The sequence below is a fragment of the Cetorhinus maximus genome, chromosome 4 (assembly GCF_964194155.1).
Source record: "Cetorhinus maximus chromosome 4, sCetMax3.hap1.1, whole genome shotgun sequence".
Classification (NCBI taxonomy): domain Eukaryota; kingdom Metazoa; phylum Chordata; class Chondrichthyes; order Lamniformes; family Cetorhinidae; genus Cetorhinus; species Cetorhinus maximus.
This window is the reverse complement of record NC_135882.1, coordinates 98,245,035-98,267,063: the sequence shown is the minus strand read 5'-3', so window position 1 is coordinate 98,267,063 and position 22,029 is coordinate 98,245,035. Positions and strand designations below refer to the sequence as shown.

Here is a 22,029-nt window from a genome sequence, read left to right as displayed (position 1 = left end):
GAATTAAAGAACGGGAGAGCACAAATTTAATGCAGGCACCTTACAACCATGAACTGAGTTGTTTCCCCACAATATTACTTCAGAAGAATGAACCTTTCACCCCTCACCACCCCCCCCACACCCTCCATTGCCTCCCCCCCCCCCCCCCCCCCCCCCCCACCATCCCTTTCCCTCACCTCTACATCCACATAGAATGGGTGGAATGTATTTGCCCTGGTGTGGATCAAGCAGATGGATCCGGGGACCTGAATTCCTATGATCCCCATGCACCCATTCTAACTTCTAAAGGTATCATTTATTTTTTTTTTGTATTCATGGGATGTGGGCTTCACTGGCTAGGCCAGCATTTATTGCCGATCCCTAATTGCCCTTAAGAAGGTAGTGGTGAGCTAACTTCTTGAACCACTGCAGACCATGTGTTGTAGGTACACCCACAGTGCTGTTAGAGAGGGAGTTTGAGGATTTTGACCCAGCGACAGTGAAGGAACGGTGATATGTTTCCAAGTCAGGATGGTGAGTGGCTTGCAGGGGAACTTCCAGGTGGTGGTGTTATATGTTGATGAGCTAAAACGATAAACAAGAAATATTATCTTCCCACCACTTTGGGTTGGTATTGCCATCTCACATCCTCCCTGCTGGCGGAATAATTTGGGTCGTTGATCCCAAAGTTGGAGATCTGGCATGTGGTACCTCTCGCGCAATTCAATGCACCCGCTCCTCTCACTCTCCATTCCCCTGGTCAGCTTTAAATTCCACTCAATGCAACTCTTTGATTTTACACAAGCTGTCTGTATTACCTGTAGAGATCACTGCGTGATGTCTCAATTCTGTTTGATAATGCTAACTCTTAAAGATCATCAAGAATATCAATTTGAACAATCTTAATCCAGTTCACGTCTAATCCACAATATTTAACTGCCTAAATAGAGCTTTAATTGAAACATATTTGACAACATTGGTCTGAGATGTCACAGGGACTGATATTGCACACGCTAATGCAATAGAAAATGTTCTTTAAGATTGCCATTTAGTCGATTGCATTCTAAATGCCTCCATGCCATATCTGATTTGTGGATTGGGAATACTTAATATTTCCACTGAGCAGAAGTTTAAAAAAAAATCAATTTCCAGAACTGTAAACCTGTAGCGAGGAGATTGAAAACAAATGTTTTATTACAAAATTGATATTATACAAATTATTCTACCAGGTACTCCTTGAAGCATCAGTTATACAACACATTTTTCATCAGCTTATTGTATTTACAGATGGCAACAATGCAGAATCTGTAGTACATTTGTAGTTTGAGCAAATCTGAGAGCGATTAATTTATTAAAAAAGTGTGAGACTACCTTTCATGATGTTCCCACCTAATTTATCCATTTGGACCAGCATTAATGTCACTCAAAATGTCCCAGAGCTTAAATTGAGCATTAAAATGAAATACAGCATAAAATTTCCTGTCTGGAATGTATATCTGGATGTTCCATGTTTAGTAGAGCACTTAAGAAGCCATATTATTCTTTTTCTAACTTTTAAGTCTTTTGGTACTGTTTTATTGCAGTCTTTTTGCCTTTCATACTGAAAAACCTATTTTTGAAGTTATTTTTAGGATCTTTTTTGCAACAGGAGAGTAAAGAATGTAAACATAGGGCAGAATGTTACATTCAGCGTGCGGGCGGAACGCCGGAACGTAAAGTGACACGTGATGACGTCGGGCATGCGTCCCAATGTCACCGCACACCGTCGCGATATTTTGCTAGGCGGGCGCACTTTGAGGACGTAGGCACGCCCGCCATTAATTAACGGGCCAGTTCAGGCCCTTGAGGCACCAATTGTCTGTGATTTTATGTAGCCTGTGCGATTTTCAGAACATCGCACGGGCACAACGGGCAGGCGGGTAGGCCACATTTTCAAAAACTCATCTACAGGCGGGAGAAGGGGGTGAGTGGGCTTACTAATGTGAGTTGTGTACTTTAGCTTATAACTTGCTGCTGCTTGCTTGTGTGAACAGGACAACTTCATTTCACTCCAGAGCTGCTTTGACAGAAATAACAGGCTTCAGTTCAGGACGCTGGAGGAATCATAACACTTGGGGCCTTCCAGGTATCAGACAGCCTTCCCTTATCCTGCGAATGGGGATTGTAATCTCCACTGGAGGCACCTCCTCTGAGGAGGAAGAAAGGGCCAGAAGAGGGAGGAGGCCAGATATCCCTATTCAGCCTCCAGGGGAGCGACCTGTGGGAGGACAGGCGCAGGCACAAGGGGCACAGGGCCAACAGGAAGTTCAAGGTGGAAGGGGCTGCAGAAGACGCCATTATCCTGCTGCCAGAGTTCACAGGCAGCGATGTAGTTACCTCAATATGTTTAAGATGCAGTGCCGAAGGAGGATCCACCTCTCAAGGGAGACCGTGACCTCCATCTGTCAGAGGACCGGCCCTGAGATCAGCTCCAACAGTGTGGGTGGATACCCTATGCCAGCGGTGCTGGTCACAGTTACCCTCAACTTCTATGCCTCTGGCTCTTTCCAGGGGTCGGTGGGTGATCTTTGTGGAGTCTGCCAATCAGCGGTCCACTGTTGTGTCAAGCTGGTGACAGACGCTCTGTTCAGGCGTGCATTGACTTTCGTTCATTACCACATGGACGAGGCCAACCAGGCAGAGCGAGCTGGAGACTTTGCTGTGATTGCTGGGTTCCCCTGCATACAGAGTGCAATCGACTGCACACGTGGCAATCAAGGCGCCAGCGGGTGAGCCCGGAGCCTTCGTCAACAGGAAGGGCTTCCACTCCATGAATGTGCAGATAGTGTGTGATCACAGGATGCTGATTCTACAAGTCTGTGCAAGGTACCCAGGCAGCTTCCATGACACTTACATCCTGAGACACTCCCAGGTGCCGAGGCTCTTCAGTGCTCCAGCCCGGCTGGATGGATGGCTGCTGGACGACAAGGGCTAACTCCTCAAAAGGTGGCTGATGACGCCTCTCTGCCACCCAAGAATAGAGGCCAAGCAGCAGTACAATAGGAGCCATGCCTCCACAAGGGCTGTGATAGAGAGAACCATTGGTCTTCTCAAGATGCGCTTCCGATGCCTGGACCATTCGGGGCGCACTGCAATACCGCCCTGATCGTGTGTCACTGATAGTGGTTGCATGCTGCACTCTCCACAATCTGGCACTGGAAAGGGGGGACGCATTGGAGGAGGAAGATGTTGACGCAGCTGCTCTTGCAGCAGACGATGAGTCCAGTAGTGAGTCCGAGGATGAGGACGGTCAGGAGAACGCTGAGGGGACAGACGCTGACCCGGGCAACCTCCAGGGAGGCAGGGACACCTGGGAGGCTTTGATCCAACGCTCCTTCAGCTAGCCTACCAAAGATGAACAACCACCTCATGCCAGAGCTGCAGGCTCCATACTCGATACCTGACAGGAACATTTGCTTGGTGAACAACATGCACTGTGTGCCATTTCAATAAAATTCAATGACAAACAAGTCACTCATAACATCATGGGTTACCCTGCGCCTGCAGAACTAATGAAGCACCCAGAGGTTTGTTGAACACAAACACATTTAATGGTGTGGTGCCTGGCGTACATAATACAAATTAAATGGAAAGGTGTTCTCCATCACACCTACTAATAATTAACGTAAAAGTGGGGGGATGATCTATCACCAGTGATAAGCCTATGTTGTGCTTAAGGTGCTTTAACTTTTTGCTCATGGGTGCTACGTCTAGGTTCTCCCCCCTCGCTGGCACCGGCATTGGAGATAGCCTGCTGACTCTGCTGTCCTGTTGGCCTTGATGACCTTGGTGGGCGTCCTCTGGCCAGTGGAGCCTGTGCTGGCCCCGCCTGGGAGGGAGAGGCCAGTGCCAAGGTTGGCAACTCCCCAGTCGCCGCAGCCTCATTGGATACCACAGTCACTGGCAGAGGGGCGGAGGAGCTGCTGCCGTCACCCAGAGTGCCCTGAGAGGAGCCCACAGGGACAACAAGCAGCTCGCGTGCCAACGAGGTCGCTTTGGACCTCCCTGCTCACCACTGATGGATGGGCACCTAGCTGGTATACTGGGTGCCCAATCCATCTCCCATACTGACAGTGACCAGCTGAGGTCATTGCCTGTGTGAGGGCTTGCAGGTCTGAGCATATCCACAGGCACCCCTGATTCAGCTTCCGGAGAAGCCCCTCCATGAGAGTCACCACTCTCTCCAGGAGGAGGCATTGCGCTCGGCCCTGAGGGTCATTGCATTGCTCATGCTCCACATGGACTCCTCCAGAACGGAGACCATGGCATGCATTCCCTCATGTATCTCCACCAGATCCTCCTGCACCACCTGCTGGACTTCCAGCATCTGCTGCCTCAGAGACGACTCCAGAGGCACATCATCAGCCACCGACTGAGCATGTTCCTGGTTCCCAGCAGCCCTCTGACTGCCGGTGCCCTGGGCACTCTCTGCCTCTGCCTGAACCTCGAGCAAGTATGAAATGCCCTCACCGCTGTGCACCAAGATACTATCTGCTGATCTAATGCCCACCAAGGTGCTGGTATCTGCGCTGGTGCCTGCCTGGCTGAGAGGGTGTGACGTCGGTGTGTTTCTGTGGTTGGTGCCCTCTGGGGTGAGCAGCGGGCCTTCAGGCTCCTGACCTCAATGGACTCCTGGAAGAATAAGGACATGTGATTAGTTGATGTCACTACACTGTTACTATGCATGCCTGGCACCCGGATAAGGGTGTCCTCGTCTTTCCATTATCAATGGGGATTCCATGTTCGAGGCTCATATCAATATAGCGACAACAGTGGAATGGTTGCTATTACAGACATTCTGATCCCAGTGCACTGCAATCTTACCTTCCTGTGGCACACCAACCTCACCGCGGCCGGTTGACCTAGGTGCATGGCACCTCTCCAGCTCCAAGGCCTCCTGCTCATATCTACTCAGGATTAGAATGTGGGGCTGTCCTCCGCCAGTCTGCAACCTTTCTGCATTGTTACGGGATGTCTTCTCCTGAAAGGACAGAGGAGCATTGATTAGTCCACCCTGTACCTGCAGCACCATTGCGGCCTGGCCAACCCCACCTGAGGAATATCTCACAGGGCTCAGCCGATTCGTGACCCTGGAGCCGCAAGACATTCATTCCAAGCAGCCAGGGCTCACCCGCTTGCCCAGATGCTGCTTCATTGACATTTGCCACTCACACTCTAAGAACTCTGAGGTCTGGGTGGATGGGTGCCGCTCCTAACTGCTGTGCTAAGTGATCCATGCCAACACGGCACTCATCCTTCCCGATTGCAGGAGATCATTGAACCACTTACGGCACTGCACCCATGTGCGCCTCACCACATCATGGGAGCTGACCCTGGATGCCACCTCCTCCCGGGCATATTTGGTGAAGTGGGGGGGCCTCCTCCTCCCATCCCAGGGGACAAGTATATTTCTGCTGCTGCCACCTCCTCCAGGAGGGCAGCGAGACACTCGTCAGAAAAACGCGGAGCCGACTGCCCCGGCCACCTGCCCTCCTGCCTGCCGTGTTCAGAACTGAGGTGCTCCATTCCGAGGGTCCTCTGATTCACTCGCTGCCTTCGCATGGCTGCCGGGCCGCTTTTGAATTGGCGACCCAGCGGACATTGAGCTCCTGCCCCCGCCTACCCCTTCTCGCTGATGCCACTGTCGTGTATTATGCTGGGCAGGCCTTAATTGGCCCACCCATGTAAAATGGCGTTGCAGAGCCGATTGCGGGCAGCAGTCGGGTTCCCGTCCGCTCCTGCCAAGCCCGCCCAACAAATGCAAAATCTTGGCCATAAAGAAATAAATGCCTGCAAAATTACAGAAAAGCTGATTGTAATTGAGACTTCAGCATAGGAGTTTGTAAAAAAAGGGGGGGAACATATAAAGTTCCATGGGTGCTGTGGGAGCAACAAAACGCCTAACTATAATCTGCAAAGCCCCTTGACGATTGCTGAGTCAAGTTAAAATAAATGATGGGAGTTAGTTTTAAAGTAGCCCAAGTACATATTCCACAATTATACAGGCATTGGATGAAAGGAGGCATGCTAGGGAGATCAGTAGGCATCAGAGTCAAACTACTTTTAGACATCAGATTCCAACAGTCACACCTAACACGCTTTCTGGAAGTTTCAGATCATCATTCAGCCAGTTGTACATCACTTCAACTGGTCCCATACATATAGCAATGCCATCTCACCAATGCCTTTTGCTGTTCTGACTCTGTCACCTTCCATATTATCATAGGAATCATCTTCAGTATCATCAAATTGATGCATTGTTCAGCATGGCCTGTACTTCAAACCTGCTTACCTACTGGAAAGAACCAAGTGCCCACATTAGCATTTCCTAAAGAAGAATGAATTTTTGATGGCAACCAAGCAGCCATACCAGCATCACATTTCTCTTCCTCTTCTGGCATGGTCATACTCTCCTCTTCACCTGAGCACTCAGTGCTACCTCCTCACTCTCACATCGGGATATGTGCAACTATGCTCAGGTTTGCAAATGAGAAATATGAGTGCTGTGAGGTGCAGTCTTTTTTGGGCCACTGGCAATGCTGACAGGCTTCTTTCCGAGGCCTACAATGACACAAATTGAATAAAAATTAGAAAGCTGGGTCCAGGACACATATTCAATTAGTGTACTTTGTAAGATACTGTGCTTGATGTTTGGTTGCTTGTGTATAGCTTGTGTAAGAATAGGTGAGAAGGCAAACAAAACATAAGATCTGCATTTTTTTATTCTTTCAAGGGATGTGGGTGGTGCTCACAAAGCCAGCATTTTGTAGACAGGACATACCTGAGCAATTTTCAACAGTGTTGGGTAAATCTCAGGGCTGCAGCTGTACTGGAACAGCTTGGTAAGTGGCGCAGGGAATTTGGAAGATATCAATCAAAATCAACCCATCAAATCCTGTACTCCAGATTGGTGTTTTATCCCACCCTTAAAGTGTGTGTATGTGCGCGTGTCTTGTTAATAAAGTTATTTACTTGTTAAGTTTACAAACCTGGTGCTTGTATTCTGCTAATCTAAATTAAACTGGTGGTCTGGTCAAACTTTTCACATTTGTCATGACTTGGGGAACAGTGGGGCTTGATATTACAGTGCATTATTCCCAGTGAATCGTGACAGTTGCTTAGCTGTTTTCCACCATTCACTGCTGGTGTGAAAGAACTACAGAGCTTTGATCTGCTCCGTTGTTTCTGGGATTGCTTAGTTCAGTCTATCTAGCTTTGGAATTGGGAGAAGCCTGTTTATTCCCATAAAGTAATTTGACTTCTGTCAAGAGAGTCAATTGTTAATAAGTTCTGAACCATCTTTCAATTTGGGTCTGTTGTATCTCTTGTATCATTTGCTTTTCTTGTTATCTAAGTGGCAGCAGTCTTAAAATATTGTAAACTGATGGGAGTTACAGTAATAGACACACGTGACCATTTACAACTCATCTTGTGTGTTAGTAAGTGATCTTGCATCAAGCAGGTAGGTTATATTGCAATAGTTTTGTGCATCAAGCACTTTGAAGATGTTCCAATGTTTTCAGTTATAAATTAGAATTTGAACATGTCCCTACCTTAGATCTAGGCATTAATAATATGCATTGATGAATAAATTTTAAATGGTGTTACAATGTTACAAACCAGAACAATAATGTAAATGTTATATTTGTACAAGCTTCAATTCATAAGTTTCTCTTTTTTTCACTGTGCTACTTTGCTATCTTGTTCACAAACTAATAACTCTAATTCAATATTTTCCCTCAGATTAAAAAGATAAACAGGAATTTTCCTGTAAACCAACAGGTAAGTTGGAACTTCTAATAAAATCACATTGCCATATTTTTCCGCCAGATTCACTACATTTTGAATGTGTTTTTATCTTTGGAACAAAATGTCCTTGAAATAAAGGCTAATGAATGATCCCTTAGGTACATTAATTACTAATGAAATTATTATCATTATTATTAATGAGGTTGTTCAGGAGTTCATCAACTTGGACTCTGCCATCAAGTAAACCTTTGGGTGCTGAATATTTTCTGCTGCTTTAAGTACAATACATTTATATCCTTTGGTGAGTATAAATCCACATGGAACAAAAATTGGGTAGAATTTGTTCTTTTGGTTCAGATTCAGTGAATCCTACATTCAAGTTCTCTCAATCAAAAGTTCAAATTTAACAAGGGAGTGTACAATTCTATTTAAAGAGAACTGGTCAATTTTGAGTGAAACAGCTAAGAAATTACAGATAAGATCTAATGGAGATTAAATGTGACCAAATATATAGATACATAGTATTTGTAAATGTGTATACAGAGAGTGTTTCATTAACAAAGGCAAAAAAGGTAAAAGGTAGTAATGTGGGATTATTGGCTGAGAGGATGCTGCCAACAAGTCTTATTGAATGTGTAAGTACAAGGGTGCATCTTGAGGCTGTTTGACTATAGAGCGAACTAAGTTATTCAAACCTTGTATAGATAATTGAGGATGGAGCATCAGCCAATCTTGAGCAGCTTACCTTCTAAAGAACATTGATGTTTTAGTGAAGGTTTAAGGAAGAGATACAAGGAGGACTCCAGTGCACGCTCACTGTTACAAAGACTTTCACAGGGATGAATTTCCTTCAGACGAAAAAGAAGATAAGGGACAAACATGCGAATTAGGAGCAGGAGTAGGCCACTCAGCTCCTTGAGCCTGCTCCACCATGTAATAAGACCATTGCTGATCTGATTGTAACCTCTGTCCTACTCTGATAACATTTCACCCCCTAGTTTATCAAGAATCTATCTAGCTCTGCTTTAAAAATATTCAAAGATTCTGCTTCCACCACCTTTTGAGGAAGAGAGTTCCAAACAATCATCGCCATTGGAGAGAAAATATTTCTCTTCATCTCATTCTTAAATGGGCGACCCCATATTTTTAAAGAGTGGCCTCTAGTTCTAGATTCTCCCAGAAGAGGGAACATCCTCTCCACATACACCTTGTCAAGGCCCCTCAGGAACTTATATGTTTCAATCAAGTCACCTCTTGCTCTTCTAAACTCCAGCGCATACAAACCTAGCCTGTCCACTCTTCCTTCGTAAGACAAACCCGTCCATTTCTGGTATTAGTTTAATAAACCTTCTCTGAAATGCTTCTATCACATTTACATCTTTCCTTAAATAAGGTGACCAGTACTGTGCACAGTACTCCAGCTGTGGTCTCACCAGTGTTTTGTACAACTGAAGCATAACCTCCCTAGTTTTATATTCAATTCCCCTCACAATAAACGATAACATTCTATTAGCTTTCCTAATTACTTGCTGTGTCTACAAGGCACAAGTCAGGAGTGTGATGGAATACTCTCCTGTTGCCTGGATGAGTACAGCTCCAACAATACTCAAGAAGCTTGACATCATCCAGGACAAAGCAGCCCACCTGATTGGCACCACATCCACAAACATTCATTCCCTCCACCACTGAAAAACAGTAGCAGCAGTGTGTACCATCTACAAGATGCACTGCAGGAACTCATCAAGCCTTCCCAGACAGCACCTTCCAAAACCACAACCTCTACCGTCTAGAAGGACAAGGGCAGCAGGTACATGGGAACACCACCAACTGCAAGTTCCTCTCCAAGCCATTCACCATCCTGACTTAGAAATATATCGCCGTTCCTTCACTGTCACTTGGGCAAAATCCTGGAACACCCCTCTCTAATGGCATTGTCGGTATGACGACACCACATGGGCTGCAGTGGTTCAAGTAGGCAGCTCACCACCACCTTCTGAAGGGCAATTAGGGATGGACAATAAATGCTGGCCCAGCTAGCGATGCCCACATCCCATGAATGAATTTTAAAAAAAACCTGCACACTAGCCTTTTTTGATTCATGACGATACCCAGATCCCTCTGCATCTCAGAGCTCTACAATCTCTTGCCATTTAGATAATATGCTTCCTTTTTATTCCTCCTGCCAAAATGGACAATTTCACATTTCCCCACATTATACTCCACTTGCCAGATCATTGCCCACTCACTTGACCTATCTCTATCCCTTTGTAGCCTCCTTGTGTCCTCTTCACAGCTTACTTTCCTACCGAGCGTTGTGTCATCAGCAAATTTAGCAACCGTACCTTCGGTCCCTTCGCCCAAGTCATTTATATAAATTGTAAAAAGTTGAGGCCCCAGTGCTAATCCCTGCAGCAAACCACTCGTGACATCCTGCCAACCAAAAAAAGACCCATTTATGCCTATTCTCTGTTTCCTGTTTGCTAGCAAATCTTCTATTCAAGCCGATGCGTTACCACCTGCAACAGGAGCTTTTATATTCTGCAATAACCTTTGATGAGGCACCTTATCAAATGCCTTCTGGTAATCTAAGTACAGTATATCCACTGGTTTCCCTTTACCCACAGCACACGTGGCTCCTTTAAAGAACTCCAATAAACTGGTTAAACATGATTTCCCTTTCACAAAACCATGTTGACTCTGCCTGATTGCATTGAATTTTTTCAAGTGCTCTGCCATAGCATCTTTAATAATATCTTCTAACATTTTTTCTATGACAGATGCTAAGTTAACTGGCCTGTAGTTTCCTGCTTTAAATCTCCCTCCCTTTTTGAATAAAGAAGTTACATTTGCTATTTTCCAATCTAATGGAACCTTCCGGGAATCTAGGAAATTTTGGAAAATTAAAACCAACGCATCAACTATCTCACTAGCCACTTCTTTTAAGACCTTAGAATGAAATCCATCAGGACCTGGAGATTTGTCAGCCTGCAGCTCCAACAATTTGCTAAGTACCACTTCCCTGGTGACTGTAATTTTCCTGAGTTCTTTCCAATCCCTGAGTTGCAGCTATTTCTGGGATATTACTTGTATCCTCTATAGTGAAGACCAATGTAAAATACCTGTTCAATTCATCTGTCATATCCTCATTTTCCATTATTAATTCCTCAGACTCATTTTCTATAGGGTCAATGCTCATTTTGTTAATTCTTTTCTTATCTAAATATCTATTGAAACTCGGACTATCCATCTTTATATTTACAGCTAGCTTTCTCTTGTACTCAAATTTTTCCCTCCTTATTAATGTTTTTATCATACTTTACTGTCCTTTATATTATGTCCAATCTTCCGACCTCCCATCTGCCTTTGCACAATTATATGCTTTGACTTTAGGTTTGATACTGTCTTTAACTTTTTTAGTTAACCTCCCCTTGGAGTTTTTCTTTCTTGTTGGAATGTATCTATTCTGTGTGTTTTGAAATACCCCTTTAAACATCTACCACTGCATCTGTATTGAACTATCCCTTAACCTCATTTGCCAGATCACTTTAGCTAGCTGTTTTCATGCCCTCATGATATACAAAAAAGCCTGCTGGGACATAAAGATAGAGGGCATAGCCTAAAAAAAAACAAAGTTGCAACAGAGGCAAGAGATTAGAATTATTTTCTCCCTCCAGGTAGTGAGTCTGATGGACAGAAACCCAGTAAAGGTAACAAACGGTTTGTTGGTGAACTCCTTCACACCAAAACTGGATCTGACCAGAAATGTGATCAAAGGTTAAAGATCAAACTGCAGAGTTCTTTTAGAAGAGATAATAAAAGACGTTGTGGAATGCAATCGTTAATGCTACAACCAAGAAAAAGTCATTTGTGGAAAACTACTGCCCAAAATTGAATAGAGGAGAAATTTGAATGCTTAAGTACTTTGGAGCTTTACTTCATTCATTGCAGGGATCAATGTGAAATTATGCAGACTTTTCCCTCAGTTAACGAAATAAGTGGGTTGAAGTTCATGAAAGACTAAAATGTATACGGTCATTGAAAGGACTATGATTAATAGGGAGCAACTCATCTTTCCTGTTATTTTCCATTATTAAGGTATTTTGACTCCCAATTGCTCAATGCAACCAATTGATCTATTTGTTATAGTATTTTATTCATTTAATTATAATATTGATATACTGTCAGCATTTGTGCAAAAGCCATCAGTTTTATCTGGTGTAAATGGCCTGTGATTTTACAGAATGACACATTTAGAATAGTGTTTTATGTTCTTCTTGGGAGAACACTATTACAATTCTAAATCAAAGTATGATTTTAAACAAAGGTATTGATCAAATCCTCTAGGTATACCTATTATGTAAGATTTACCTCCCAGAACCTTTATTAAGATGAGTTGTAAGCAGTTTCAGTACTTAGCTGTGGAAGTTTAAGGAGAAGAACATACTTGGAGGAATACGTTTTTAGTAAAGTACTCCCCTGATATGTTTTAAAAATACAGTTATGAAAATATTTTTTGTCTTTGAAAAAAACAACAGATTATTCTGCTCTGATGGAGGTGTATATTTCAAGGAGAAACAGCATCCTCGAGTAAATTTACGATATGTCCGAGCAGATCTGGATCTATAAAATCCTGGAAAGATATGCTACAAAAGAAGTAGCATCCAGGATCAAGGATCACTCTTATAGTTTTAAAATTGTGTATTTTTTGGAGCGGATGATAAGGGACTTTAAAAAAAAATTATCCTTTCCTGGTGTCGCTGGTAAGGACAACATTTGTTGCCCACCTCTAATTGCCTTTAAATTGAGTGAGTTGCTAGGCCATATCAGGGGTCAGTTATGGGTCAACCACATTGCTATGGACCTGCAGTCACATGTAGGCCAGACCAGGTAAGGATGGCAGATTTCCTTCCCTAAAGGGTATTAGTGAACTAGATGGGTTTTTACAACAATCAATGATAGTTTCATGGTCACCATTAGCTTTCAATTCTAGATTTTATGAATTGAACACAAATTCCGCCAGCTGCTGAGGTGGGCTTTGAATCCTTGTGCCTGGAGCATTACCCTGGGCCACTGGATTACTTGTCCAGTGACATTACCACTTGGCCACTTTCTCCCCAGAGTGCTTTCCATGTACCAGCTTCACATTCTCAAAACTGACTCCTTTATCCCAACAACAGAATTGTACTACAGCCAGAAAAAAGGTGGATCTATAATTCTGGCATTGAGATAAGGGTGTTATGATCCCAGCTGATATTACAACCAGATATGTCAGATCCCAGGGCGGATCCTGGCTTGATAGATCCTAGCCTTTATTTTTTGTTTAGATACATGGAGAGTAGCTACTGAACAGAGTCACAGGAGTCAGCTGATGAACTTTTAACAAAAGGATAAAACATTTTTTAAGCAAGAAAAGATTAACTATACTGTCCTTCACCCACAACTATACCTTTATAGATATATACAGATTTGTAAAGATAACACAAGCTGCCAAAAGCTAACTTATGCTCTAATGTTCCCAGTAAGTACACAGTCCATGTAAACCAATAGGCAACTTGTGGTCAGGCACAACACATTCTGTGACAGATGCCATCTCAAACAGATTCTACAGATCTGTTCTCAACTCCCTCCAGACGCTTGTCACACTGTGAGCCAACTGGTCTCACTGAACTCCATTTTTCACAGCAGGGTTTCCAATCTCCACTCTCGAAGAACTTGGTCTGGAATCTTCTCATAAATGATGCTTTATCGCAGATCCCTTCCACAAGGGTCCACCTCCAGTTTTGAACTCTCCTTCTGATGTTTCTCTCCCCAGGATTGCCACATGCATTCAAGCTTCCTCCCACGCACTCTCTCTCACTGACTCAGCCATGTCACCACTGCTTCACACACTCAAAGTAAAGAGTTACAGACCTTCAGCTGTCTCCTTGGACCTTCTGGCTTCTTGACACCTGTATTGCTTTAAATCTGCATCTTGCAGCTTTCTCCCTTTAAGCTTGGAGCCTTCCTCTATGCTCCTTATTTTCACTTCCACAGACCAGAACTTTTTCCAGATTTCTGTCCTTGTCCTTTGACTAGACTGTTCTCTTGGGACCTTTCCTGTTCCACTCCCCTGGATTTGGGGACTTTCTTCTTTAGTTTCTGGAACCCGTTTCTGAGGTTTCCTCACCTGCCCAGCGAATGAGAGCCTGCCCGTCATCAAAACAGCATGTTTCCTGGGAGTGCATAAATAATGTGGCAGGTTTGGGACGATACGGCATAAAAACCTGCCATCGCGGCAGCGGGTAAAATGTCATTTTACTGCCCAATACAGCACTTAGTACAAATCTGGGACGATTCTGTCCTCAGTTTTATTGATACAAATATGGAAAGTCAACATGTTTCCTGTGATCAATACTAAATAATCACAAATGAATGTTGAGTACCTTTAATACGATCTCCACTTAATTTGTCCTTATATTTTTGCATCTACCAATCTCCCATATACCCATTACCTGCAGTGTTTTATGTCTAGAGCTATCCTCCTCCATATGATTTATCAATAGTATTACAGACAGGGTCGGGACAGAACTGAAATCCTTGTACCTTTACTGTCTGTAATCAGTGTGGCTTGTGGAGAGGAAGATGTGTGTGTTTTCTAGACCCTAGTGGTCAATTTGAATAGCCAACAGCAAGCTTTCATGGGTTTAAATAAAGGGGATTATTTATTCTAGCATTCATCCCAACAGTCTAAATGCTATGTTAATCACTCAGCACTCTCTCTCTCTCTCTCACACACACACACATACACCCACTCCTGAGAAAATGTACAGTTAAAGAGAATAGGGCACTTTTACAAGTTGTAAACAAAAGAATAGTTCACATGTCTGATTCATTGTAGGAACATGGGAATATAGGAACAGGAGTAAGCTATTTGGCCTGTCATGTTTCCTCCATTATTCAAACAGATATGGCTGATCGTCTAGATCTATGCCATTTTCCCCACTATCCCCTTATCCCTTGATGTTATTAATATCCAGAAATCTATTGATTTCTGTCTTGAAAATGCTCAATGATTACGCTTCCACAGCCCTCTGAGGTAGCCGATTCCAAAGATTCACTACCCTCTGAATGAAGAAATTGCTCCTCATCTCAGTCTTAAATGGCCTGCCCCTTATTCTGAGAATATTCATAGGAGAACAATCATTGTGGCCACAGTAAAGAAACAAGTCTTTTCCACTCGTGAACTGTGGTTGAGTTCAAAAATCTGGAGCCAGATATCAAGATTATTGTAGGATTCACTTGAAGAGATGAATGTTCAACAGGTTATCAGGTTAGGCACTTACAGTTTACATATCAGGAGGTCCAATTTCTTTACAAGTGGGCTTGAATTTAGGTATCAGGCTGGGAGGCTTTTTTAAAAAAAGATGTAGCTGTCTCCAAGATTAAAAGGGCTTCGGTGTAACTGCCTTGGTCTACAGCTGATAGTCTTCAGTGCTGTCTTTTACAGACTGGTTGTTTCTCTCTCGTTCACGGGATAATAAAGGATTTTGGTTTCAGAAGCCAGTTTTGGTCACCTGCTATTGTCCACCTAGAAAGGTTTAAAGTTGAAAGACATTGTTGTACAATGGTAAAAGACGATTTTTCTTCACACACACTGTGATTAACTGGTCTTTTTTGTTTTGCTTTTATTGAACTGAAAACTTGGCGATGTGGGGCTGCTTTTACGTACCCCCACCAAGTGTGTTTTCGGCGGGGGTGGGGGCACATAAAATAGAGTGGATGCCCAAGCTCACCCCATAACATGGGAGATGGGTTAGCACTGAAATCGACCGCCCACCCGCCATATGTAAATAAATAACTCCGGGCCTTAACATGGTTGGCATGGGCAGTCTGGCAGGAAGGAAGGGGTTAGTATCTTCAGCAGGTGCCCTTTGAGCATCTGGTTACAGCCTCCCTAAGATAGTATGCCCCCTTTCTTCCTACCCGCTTGCACTCCAAAACCCCAAACCCCACACCTCCTCCCCGACTCCCTAAGCTGGCCATCCCTTCCAGCCCAATATGCTGAATTTACCTCGCTCCAGGATCCATTGGGCCGCCTTCTTGGGACTAGTTGCAATCCCAGCAGCACCCACTACTGAGCTCTTGGCTCTGTCAGGAATGCTGGAGCTGTTGGCCAATTGAATTAGCCTGTAGCTCCCGAGGGTGGGACGGAAGCCCCACTCTCCACCAATTTAGCCCGCTTGTAGTGTGTTATGGCTGCGGGTGGGCTGGCATGGAGTAAGTTGACTTCTAGTCGTTGTTCCTCCTGGAGATGGAGGCGAGATGTTTGCAACCTTCCGCCCAGTAAAATGCTGTCCGTGGATTCTGGAAGTCCATTGATTCTGAAGTTGGAGTAAATACTGAACAATGGCAGGTGTGAATTGCACAGAGAGATGCTGTCTGGGCATGACCATTCAAGATGGAGTTGCCTCGCCCAGGAACTTTCCGGAAACTGAGATAGTCTGTATTGAAGTTGTAAAGGTGGCAGCCATCTTAGTCACCTTGTTAGTGTCCATTTAAGGAAAAGGATAATTCCAGAAGTTTCCATACAAACATAGTGGGTGGTATTGTCCCAAACCCATCAAATTAATTATGCATTCCCAGGAAACAAGCCGTTTCCATGGTCTGGCCTGTGTGTGATTCCAGACCCACAGCAATGTGGTTGACTCTTAAATGCCCTCTAACTGAGGGCAGCTAGAGATGGGTATGAGTGCTGCCCGAGTCAGCGACAACCACACCCCATGAATGAATAAAAAAAACTCATCAAGCCTCCTTAGACAGCAGCTTCCAAACCCATGACCACTACCATCTAGAAGGACTAGGGGCAGCAGATCCATGGGAACACTACCCCTGCAAGCCACTCACCATCCTGACTTGGAAATGGTGCGCGGGCTCTCATTCGCCCGCCTCGCCATCATCTCGCTGCTTCATCACACTGGACACCATGTTTAAAGTCCAGCTGCACGCACACACCTCAGTGCTTCTAGGGCAGGACTACTGCAGGGAAGATGTCCACGAAAGGCAAAAAGACTGCAGCCCCTAGGTTTAATGATGCATTACTGGAACACTTTTTGGCCGCTGTGGAAGCCCGCCACGATGTCCTGTACCCCTGCTCTGGTTGCAGGATGGGCAGCGGTGTGACCAACCAGGCTTTGGAGGAATTGGCAGTGGTGGTCAGCGCCAACACTCTTCAAAAGAGCCGCAAGAGGATGAATGATCTCCTCTGTTCCGCCAGGGTAAGTCACTCTTCTCATCACTCTCAACTCACACACTCACAGACCCATCACACATCCACAGGGCCCTCACTCTCTGCCAGTACAAGGGACATCACCATTCACTCCCTCACACACACCTTCATTGTCCTCATCCCATCCATGGGACCACTCACCACCCAGACATGCCAGGGATGCTTATCATCTGGCCTGGCAGGGGTCCCACTTACACTCTCTCCATCTGTATTCATGCAGGACAAGCTGGCACACAACAAGAGGGAGAGGTCACAGACCGGTGGAGGAATGCCTGAAATCAAGGTCCTCATGGACTTTGAAAACAGAGCCATCCAACTGGCCGGCGAGGATCTGGACCATTCCTGACGGTGAGGTCGGCGGTGCTCTACCAAGTGAGGATCCAGCAGCGCAACATCCATCAGACAGCCATGCTGTGAATGATGTGTCCTGTTTCACACACCACTGCCGTGCACTAATTGTCTCTCCTTGTTTTCGCAGGCACATCTGGGAAACAGCCGACTGAGTCCATGGCCCAGGGCTTCCAATCAATCCCCGAAGAAACCTCTGAAGAGGAATCTGGAGGCACCCTCCTTGATGACAGTCACAACGCTCACCCACACCCTCCACCAGCACAGAGACGCACACCTCAGTTAGACCTTTCTTTACAGTAGCCTCAGGATCACAATCTGGTGAGCACATCGCACTGTTTGATCCACAGCAGGTGGCGGCAAGGACTTCCCAGGTGTTGAGCACCCGGAGGATTGCTAAAGGCCAGAAATTTTCTGAGTCTGAGTCAGACAACGAGCCTCTGGACTCGGTCATGTCATAGTGGCTGGAGCTGCAAAGGTAAGCTCGGGAACATCAGGAAGGGATGTGCATTGCACTCCTCAGATTGCAAGGCACGATGGAGGAGTCTGTCCACTTTCACTCTGAGGTGATAGCACCAGCATGCCAATGCACTGAGATCAACATTAGTAGGATGATGGTCGCCATGGAGACCTTGGTCCAGGACATTGCTCCTGCACTGCTGCGCAGGCTCAACTCCATCGCTGATGCGAAAGTTGGCCTCCAACAGTGTGTATGTGAGAGGGGTGCCAGGCAGCCCATTCTCGCTCCAGCTACCCTTATCCTTAAGAAGTCAGCCAGGGGCCCTTGGGCACACATAGGGAGGAGGATCATCAGCTTTACCACGTGGGGCCATCCATCAGGTGACTCCAGGAGTGTCCGGCCCATCCGAGTTCGGTGTTCATGTGACCTCAGCAGCTCCAGCTCCACAGGCCGAGGAGGATGCCACACAGCATGACCCTGAAAGCAGGCTGGGGCCCTCCAGAGGACGCCCACCGAGCTCATCACAGACAGGGCGTAGCAGTCAGCAGGCTGCCTCCACCTCTGCTGTGGATGGCCAGGGAGCACCAAGATGTAGTGGCAGGGTTAAGAAAGTTAAGAAGGTATAACTCTTTTGAGCCAAAACAAATAACCTAAATTAACAAATCAAAGGGCAAATTAAAAGGCAGCCCCTTAAAGGGAAACTGCAAAAACAAAAGACAATGTTTAAAAGAAACTTACCAACATTAAATCAAAATGTGATTAAGAGAGTCGATAACACACTCCAGACCCCACGGTGCCCACTGAGCATGGAAGGCCTCGGTGGACAATGCATGCTCCCTCTCCAGGGACACCCGGCCACAAACATAGCTGCAGAAGAGGGGCAGACAGTGGGGTCGGATGACCCCCTCGATTGCCCGCTGCCTGGACCTGTTAATGGCCAACTTGGCCAGGCTCAGGTTCATGAGGAGGTCCTCCTCCCTCCCGGCTCCCCTCCGCACTGGGTGCCTGTAGATCAGGAGCGTGAGACTGAAGTGCAAACAGCCTGGGAATGGGCGTTAATCACTTGCAAATACTGTTCATATTGTCAATAAACTCCCAAGAATGTCTCCCTGCCAATGGGAGTGAGTAATGTTCTTGTCACTCAGATGAGATAAAGGCAGGTGTCTCAGTCCAGGGCCTCTTCCCTGGGCTTTGTGCAGCCTTCAGGCCAAATGGTCCGGCCTCACACTCCCTGGACACATTACTGATGCCTGCACCTCGATGGTGCTTGTCATTGCTGCCTGAATGTTGTGGACAGGAGTCACAGAGTTCCGTCATTCTCTCTGTGTGCTCTCAGCACTTTTAAGCTGGAGCTGGCCCACATCTCTTCACCATCTCTGACCAGTCTCACTGTGCTCCTGAAGGGCTCAGGTGCTGAAGGCTGACAAAGGAACAGATGCTTTTAAAGTTTCATGGCTGCGTCGCTATAATATGACCCAAATCACAGAGCACAAACGAGCTGCCCTCGGGCAGACAGGAGTCGGACATCCTCAGAGGCTATGTGAAGATCTATGGAATGTCCTCACTGCATGTCATCATCATCTTCCTGCAATTGAGCAAACATTGGGGCCTCCTGCATCTCCATGACAGAAACATTCTCACAGAAGGTATTCGCGCTGCCATAAGCCAGACTGGAGTCAAACATTCACAGATGCATTGTGAAGATCTATGGTGTCTCCTCACTGCATGCCATCTTCATCCTCCGCAAATCTAGCAGCTATGAGGGCCTCTCGAACACGCCTGCATCATCTAGCCAGTGCGAGGGCCTCATCCCCATCATCATCAACTGTGAGGACCTCCTGAGCCTCATCCCCATCAACGTCCTCCTCATCTGAGGAGACCTCCGGCTTCTGCATCTCCTCCTCATCAGCCCCTCACCCCGTTGCAGCGCCAGGTTATAAAGGGTGCAGCAGACGACGATGATGCATGACACCCTCTGCGGACTGTATTGCAGGGCTCCACTAGACCAGTCCAGGCACTGGAATCTTATTTTCAGCATCCCAGTGCTCTGCTCTGCCAAGTTGCGGCATGCGTCTGAGGCCGCTGCATGGATGTCATCAGCCATGTCAAGGTAGCCCTTGTCCCTGAGGAGACATCTCTGCAGCTTCTGTGGACCCTGAAAGACTTCAGGGATCCTTGACCAACTGAGAATGTAGGTATCGTGCACAATCCCTGGGAACCGTGCGCAGACCTGAAGGATGCGTTTGTGGTGGTTGCACACCAGCTGCACATTCAGCAAGTGGAAGCCTTGTAGTTGATGTAGTTGACTGTTGGTTGTGGCGGAGGTCAGAGCTACATGAGTGCAGTCAATGGCACCCTGCATCTGTGGGAAAGCTGAGATCTGGGCAAATCCAATCACTGTTGCATCCTGTCTGTCCTGGTCCTGGGCAAAATGCATAAAGTTGTGTGCCCTTGTGAAGATGGCATCCTTGACCTCATGGATGCATTTCTCGATGGAGGCTTATGATATCCCATAGAGGTTAGCTGTGGAGCCCTGAAAGGAGCCACTGGTGTAGAAATTGAGTGCCAATGTCAATTTCATGGCCACTGGCAGTGGATACCCTCCATGACCTCTTGGCACCAAGTCCTGAAGTCGCTGGCAGATGTGACCGACTAGTTCCCTAGACAAGTGCAGTCTTCGGCGACAGTGGTTCTCGGTCATCTGCAGGAATGAAAGGTGGCATCTATAGACCCTGGGTCTAGCTAGGCGCTGTTCAGCAATGACTCTCTGTGGCTCTTTGGCGGTGTGTGCGGGAGCCCCAGCTGCCCCTTCTTCCAGAGGGTGCTGCTCCTCCCTTTGTGCAGCCAGGCATCTCTGTCAGTCTCTTCTCCATCATCATCACTCTGTGCAAGCCACGAGGCATACAGGCAGTTCACCAGGCTGCATGATCCTAATGTACTCCTCCTGCAGAGTGAAAGAGAGTGGGTTAGTATGGGTGTTCTAAGAACCTGTCTTGGTTAAGTCTGAAGGGCCCTTAATGTATCCCAGAGAGTGCTGACCACCACTTGGATGGCCAGAGTTTAGTGCGCTGCATGGCTGCCCGAAACCCCATGTAACTCCGCCCCACTCCACCTGACCGATTGGCAGCAGCTTTGCCCATTGGACTGCATGCTGTGTTCTCAGCTCAGGCGCAGGCATTCTCCTAACCCACACTGCAAGGCTGCACTGTTAACTTGAACCATGGGGGAGACTGATCCAAACCAGGATGATGACATTGCAAGGGACTGTGAGTGCCTCCGCCAGTGACTGCTCCCTGGCCAGCTTTAGCAAGGAGATTGTACAGTGTGTGCAGTCATCCAGCTGCTCTGCAGCCCACTAAAACACTCATTAGTTTGCAACTCTGGAGCACTTTGTGGCACTTTGAAGACTTTGCATTGCTTGAGTGGGCAGAGAGGCCACACTCAATCATATCAATGTGGCTGTGCCTGAACTGCCTCAGCTGCAGATCACTTTATACAAGGTTTCCCTAATGCATGGCCGCTTCCCTCTCCCACTCCCCAACCCGCAAACGCTTGTGCGCTATCTTCAACCGCAGGGCAGCCCTTGCCACGCCTCCTCCCCCCCACCCCCCCTACACGCCTCAACCTTGAGGTCCAACAGGCGACCTGAGCAAGCGCGCCGCAACATTACTGTGTGCTCACCTCTGAGTTGCCCTCAAATTGCAGCCTGTCAAGTGCATGCCTGTGAAACACGCTAGCTTGCAATCACACCATTGTGCACAGGTGCTCTGGTGGAGTCGGGGGGACGATTCCAGCGGGCTGGCCTTATAATGATATACTGATGTATTACAATGAGTTTCCCAACGTCTGAGGGCGGGAAACAGGGCCCACCATCGGCAGGCAGAACAGACGATTGCAAACTGGTTTCACGATGTTGTGAAACCAGTTTTTGGCCTTCTCGTCATATTGTCCACTCACGCCTGACTGCTTGAAGTTATGAATAGGACATGTCTTCATTGGGCACGACAATAATGCAACAAACAGCGATCCCCAGAAAGATTCCTGTAGAACTTTCTTCGTCACCATCCTCAAAACATCTATGGTCACCCTCCATCAAGCTATAATTTTAATGCAGATGACTATTCCTTTAGCCAGAAAAATCAAATTTTTCTTTGAAAATCACAGTTAAAGAGCTTTGTCAAATGTGTTT

General features: G+C 46.3%; 1 protein-coding gene across 2 annotated transcripts in view; it reads left to right on the top strand.

Moving 5' to 3' along the window:
• The window catches only part of sntg1 (syntrophin, gamma 1), a 637,587-nt gene that overhangs the window by 533,158 nt on the left and 82,400 nt on the right, over nt 1–22,029 (top strand). For both annotated transcript variants that reach the window (XM_078539715.1, XM_078539716.1), the window contains exon 13: nt 7,762–7,800. In XM_078539715.1, coding sequence (XP_078395841.1) covers nt 7,762–7,800 — 39 coding nt within the window. The remainder of the gene's footprint in view (nt 1–7,761; nt 7,801–22,029) is intronic.